This window comes from Colobus angolensis, unplaced genomic scaffold (assembly GCF_000951035.1).
Source record: "Colobus angolensis palliatus isolate OR3802 unplaced genomic scaffold, Cang.pa_1.0 Scaffold114, whole genome shotgun sequence".
Taxonomy (NCBI): Eukaryota; Metazoa; Chordata; class Mammalia; order Primates; family Cercopithecidae; genus Colobus; species Colobus angolensis.
In genome coordinates this window covers 1,293,014-1,298,730 of record NW_012112475.1, presented here as the reverse complement: position 1 = coordinate 1,298,730, position 5,717 = coordinate 1,293,014, and the positions used below count along the sequence as shown (strand labels likewise).

At 50.6% G+C, this 5,717-nt stretch overlaps 1 protein-coding gene across 3 annotated transcripts in view; it reads right to left on the bottom strand.

Annotated features, from left to right (window-relative positions):
* The window catches only part of SNTA1 (syntrophin, alpha 1), a 35,990-nt gene extending 30,273 nt beyond the window's left edge, over nucleotides 1-5,717 (bottom strand). Inside the window, exons 1-2 of one of the 3 annotated variants that reach the window (XM_011959554.1) lie at nucleotides 5,692-5,717; nucleotides 1,578-1,763 (exon numbers count right to left, since the gene is read on the bottom strand). In XM_011959554.1, the coding sequence (XP_011814944.1) occupies nucleotides 1,578-1,746 (169 nt within the window). In that variant the 5' untranslated portion in view covers nucleotides 1,747-1,763; nucleotides 5,692-5,717. Of the gene's footprint in view, nucleotides 1-1,577; nucleotides 1,764-5,559 lie in introns of all 3 variants that reach the window. The other 2 variants (XM_011959562.1, XM_011959570.1) reach the window with 2 other exon arrangements.

Below are 5,717 nucleotides of genomic sequence, written 5' to 3'. Positions count from 1 at the left end.
AAAAAAAAAAAAAAAAAAAATTCGCCAGGCATGGTGGCATGTAGTCCCTGCTACTCAGGAGGTTGAGGTGGGAGGATTGTTTGAGCCCTGGGGGGTGGAGGGTGCATTGAGCCAAGATCATACTACAGTACTCCAGCCTGGGTGACAGAGCAAGACCCTGTCTCAAAAAAAAAAAAAAAAAACAAGAAAAAGAAAAATGTATCCATGACATTTAAATAGATACACCTAAAATATAAAATAAAACAAAAACGGATGGGAATTGAGGTCTGGGGCCACAAGAAGGCCAAAGATCAACCAAGGACCCAGAACCTATTTGCTTCTGTGGCCTCTTGGACACTCCTTTAGGGAAACCAAGGCAACCCACCAGGATTTGGGCCTGGGACTCAACTCAGCAGCTTCTCTGGCCGTGTTATTCTCCATCAGCCCCCGCCACCTCCCTGTGTCTGTTCTGGGCCATGAGCCAGAGACACATTCCTCAGGCCCCCACTGGCTTCCAGAGCTGGCAGAGTTTGAGGAAAGGACTGAGCAAAGCAGAAACCTCTTGAGAGACATGGCACAAGATGGTCATGGGACAACCTCAGCAGGAGGCCTATAACAACTGATGGGGAAACTGAGGCCCACAGAGGGCAAGTGTCCCACCCAAGACCACACTGTGAGGGAAGAGTGGAGAAAGTCATCCAACCAAGGTTCCCCCACAAAACTCCTTTCTGATCATCGCTGGAAGGATTCGATGTCCTGCTCTATAAAAGCCAAGGCTTCCAGATGTGGCAGCTCATGCCTGTAATCCCAGCACTTTGGGAGGCCAAGGCGGGTGGATCACCTTAGGTCAGGAGTTCAAGACTAGCCTGGCCAACATGGCAAAACCCTGTCTCTACAAAAATACAAAAATTAGCTGGGCATGGTGACGCACACCTGTAATCCCAGCTACTTGGGAGGCTGAGGCAGGAGGATCACTTGAACCCAGAAGGCAGAGGTTGCAATGAACCAAGATCATGCCACTGTATTCCAGCCTGGACAACAGAGCAAGATTCCATCTCAAAAATAAATAAAGTAAAATAAAAGCTGAGGCTTCTCCCAAAGGAAGATGGGTCTTAGGGTTTTAAGGTCCAGGCACTAAAAGAACCTGAAGTCAAGAGCTCTTCAGGCCCCAAAGGAAAGAATCTGAGCTGCCCCTTCCCCAGTCTGCACCCCTCTCTCCCTGTGTCACTCAGGGGCTGGCACACTCTGCCATGTACCTTTTTGCCCTAGTCGCAACAACCCAGAAAGGCAGGAGCTACATCCCCGTTTTACAGATGAGGAAACTAAGGCTCAGGGAAATGAAGTGACTTGTCCAGGGCCACACAGCTAGTGACTGGAAGACAGAAAATGCAAACCAGGTCTGCTTAGCTCTGTGCCAGCTCTCCCTCCACCACCCCACACTGTCTTCAGGCAGGTCCCCAAGTTCTGTTTCTGTTTTCAATCCTGCCCGTCTCCCAGCCCCCACTGCTGGGATGGGGCCTCTTGAGGCCTGGGGGAGGTAGGGAAGCAGTGGAACACCTCCACCCGGCCCGTCTGGACCCTGGAACGTCAGTGCTTACCCTCCAGCACCACCTCCTTGCCTGTCTTCTTGAGGGCCTGCACCGCCTCATCATGGGTAGCAGAGGACAAGTCTTCCCCATTCACAGACAGGATGGCATCCCCCACATAAAGGGCCTCTGTCTGGTCAGCTGCCAATCCCTTGAAGATCTTGGAAATGAGAATAGGCATCTTGTTCTCCCGGCCGCCTGCACAGGCACAGAAGGAGGACAAGACTGAGGCAGATACTCCAACAACTGGGAGTCGCATCAAGGCACAATTATTTCTGAAGGCTTCCCTTGGTGCCTAGCCCAGTGCTGGAAAACGGAATAGGAGAATAAAGGGAATCTGAGAAAAGTCTTGGAAGTTTGGGACACTGGTAATACTAATAATACATCATTTTCGATCCGGTTCGGTGGCTCATGCCTATAATTCCAGCACCTTAGAAGGCTAAGGTGGGCAGATGACCTGAGCTCAGGAGTTCAAGATCAGCCCGGGCAACATGGCAAAACCCCGCCTCTACTAAAAATACAAAAATTAGCCAGGCGTGGTGGCGGGCACCTGTGGTCTCAGCTACTAGGGAGGCTGAAGTAGGAGGATTACTTGAGCCCAGGAGGTCGAGGCTGCAGTGAGCTGAGATTGTGCCACTGCACTCCAGCTTGGGTGGCAGAAGGAGACCCTGTCTCAATAAACAAATTAATTAATTAAATGAATCATTTTCAAAATTAATAATACTATAGTTTGATCCCTGGATCTTTTGATTAAGTGCTTTGGGTGTTCACCAATGTTTGTGCAACTTACAAAGTGCTTCAATCACTTTTTCTTAAATGTTTTGGATTTTCTCATGTACCCCATAAATATATACACCTACTATGTATCCACAAAAATTAAAAATGAAAATAACCAGATAAAGTGGCTCATGCTTGTAATCCCAGCACTTTGGGAGGCCAAGGCAGGCAGATCACTTGAGGCCAGTAGTTTGAGACCAGCCTGGCCAACTTAGCGAAACCCTGCCTCTACTAAAAACACCAAAAAGGGCCAGGTGCAGTGGCTTATGCCTGTAATCCAGCACTTTGGGAGGCCAAGGCTGCCAGGTGGATCACCTGAGGTCAGGAGTTCGACACCAGCCTGGCCAACATAGTGAAACCCTGTCCCTACCAAAAATACAAAAAAATTAGCTGGGAGTGGTGGTGGATGCCTGTAATCCCAGCTACTCGGGAAACTGAGGCAGGAGAATTGCTTGAACTGGGAGGCTGAGGTTGCGGTGAGCCAAGATTGCACCATTGCACTCCAGCCTGGGCAATAAAAGCGAAATTCCATCTCAAATAAATAAATAAAAACACAAAAAATTAGCTGGGCCTGGTGGCACATGCCTGTAGTCCCAGCTACTCAGGAGGCTGCGGCAGCAGAATCGCTTGAACCTGGGAGGTGGAGGTTGCAGTGAGCCAAGATCACACCACTGCACTCCAGCATGGGCAACAGAACAAGACTCCGTCTCAAAATAAAATAAAAAGACAAAAATTAGCCAAGCATGGTGGGTGTGCCTGTAATCCCAGCTACTCAGGAGGCTGAGGCACGAGAACTGCTTGAACCCAGGAGGTGGAGGTTGCAGTGAGCTGAGATTGCGCCACTGCACTCTACCCTGGACAACAGAGCAAGACTGTCTCACACGCACACACAAAAGAAGGCAACATTGTGGGAACCCACTGATACCCCCCAAACCGGAATCAAGAGAGAAGTCGGCTATTCCTATGGCCTCAAAAGACTGCTTTAGCAATCATAATGTTTTACAATCCAAAATCCAGGTTGGAAACCAAAGCCTTAGAGTCTAGAGATTCTAAAAACCTGCCTGAATGGCATCTTGGATACAAAAGAAGCTAATACATTTTACTAAACGGCTTTATTACCAAACTCTTAAATGCCCTTTTAAAATAAGAAATAGTAATAACAGGTCACCTTAGTTGCATGTACCAAATGCCAACATTGCATCTTTACAATATCCCATCACGTAGGCATGCTCAGTTTCCTATTAGGGAAACTGAAGTGTGGAGGGAAGCCCCTTGTCCAAGGTCACTCAACTAGTAAGTAGCAAAGCTAGTATTTGCACCTAGGCCCCCAGGCTCGAGAATCAACACTATTAACCCTACCACAGACGGCAAGTCGGGCCCTCAGATATCACACTCCTGGCTCATCCCCAGAATACTGAAGATGAAGAATTAGTGTCCCAGAGTGGGAGGTCATTGTTCCAAGGTCACACAAGCTGCTGGCGGAGCTGGGACTGGAACACCTCTCTTGACACCCACACAGGCCCCACCGTTTGCTTATCTGCACAGAGCTTGAAGTCTAGGAGAGGAAGGGGTTTCTATTTATATCTGCCCTCCCCCACCTGAAACTAGGGTCTTCAGTTCAGTTTGAAGCTATGATCACTCATGGCTGCCTCAGACTAAGCTAGACTCTATAGGAGGGGTTACCATGGCAACAGGAGCCCAGATTTGGATCCAGTGGAAATACCTGAAGTCTCCTAAAAGTACCCTCCCCTCCACCTAGAAGTATGGAGCTGGGGAGTAACTTTGTGTGACCCTGGAAAGTCCCTGCTCCTTTCTGAGTCTCAGTGCGTCCATCTGCAGAATGGAACTCTGTATGAGTAAGTTCCTTCCTGCTCTGACACACTGAGTGTATAATTTTTGGATTGGTCTGTTGCCCTATCCCATGCTGGAGATTGAGGGTAAGACTGGTGCCCACACCCTCATTTTCCCATTTCCCCTTTTTAGCCCCTCTTGGTTGGGTGCCTGGGGATCTGCCCTTCTACAGGAAAAGAATCAACTTCCCTGAGCACTCTCTGGGGGACAGTAGCTGATAACTAAGGTTCAAATCCCAGCGCTGACACTCACTGTGTAATGGTGGGAAAATCATTTTACCTTTCTGAGTCTCAGTTTCTTCATCTGCAATATGGGGATTATACTCCCTACCTTTCACCACTTGTTGCCAGGATGAAGTGGATCATGAGACTAGTGTCCTGGGCACAGCACCTGGCACACAGTGGTGGCATTCACCACTATCTGCACCGCTTCAGCCAAGCCAAACAGTCTGGAGGCACTCGTCAAGAGAACCAGTACCAGGGAGACCCCAGAGGGTACGGTACATATTCAAGGTGGAAACAAAGGCTGACACCCTTTCCCAAAGCACCCTGCTGGGGGCTGGGATCCTGAGAAGCCTATGGGCAAGCATAGTGAACCCAGCAGCTGGGGGTGTGCAAGGATTTTAAGAACTATGTTTAGTTGTTTTGGGAGTATCTCCTGGCCTCCATTTTTCCTCTCCGCTAACAGCAGTAATTAACTAGGCACCTACAATGTGCTGGTGTGGTGAGCCCTGCTCTCAGAAACATCACAACTCTATCATCCTCTTACACAGTTGAGGCAACTGAGATTCAGAGACGGGACGGGACTTCTGCCACCTCACACAGCTGATCCTGGATTCAAACACAGTCTGGTTGCACCCTAACTGCACCCCACTAGCAGTCAGTCCTGGGGACTGAAAGCTCCATCCTGTGCAAGGTGGAGATGGTCAGATCAGGAGACCCAAATCCAGCTGTCAGGGCTCCCCGCAGCCTTCCTGGGTCCTTAGATTCCTAGGTCCTTGCTGGCCTTCTGCCTGTGACCCCAGTCTGTGCCTGCACCCAGGCCTCCTATCCACCCCTGTGCTTCGCAGACTTCAGGCCTCCTCTCTGTACCCACCTTGGTTGCTTCTCCGGGACTCCTTCCTCCCTGTCCCACTGGTATCCCGGCCTCAACCCCCTTTCTCCACCCTCTGCTTTCCGGGGGACCCCTCTTGTCCTTGATGTTCATGCTGGTTGCCTCTCAGACCCCCACGCCTCCACACAGAACTCCCATCCACGGGTCCTTGGTGCTCCCACAATCTCCTCCACACCTGTGTCTTCCGTGCCCCCTAAGGCCACCAACTACTGAAACCCACTCCGACCTTGGTGTGCCCAGTGCCCTCCGTTACCTGTTTCCTCAGACCTCCCTTACCCCCGGACAGGAGGCCTCCAGCTCCATGTCCTGGGCGCGCTGCCAGTCCCCTGCGCCCTCGGCGGCCCCCAGACACCACGACCCCGCGCCCTCGGTGTCCCGCGCCCACCTTTGATGCTGATGCCCAGCCCACCG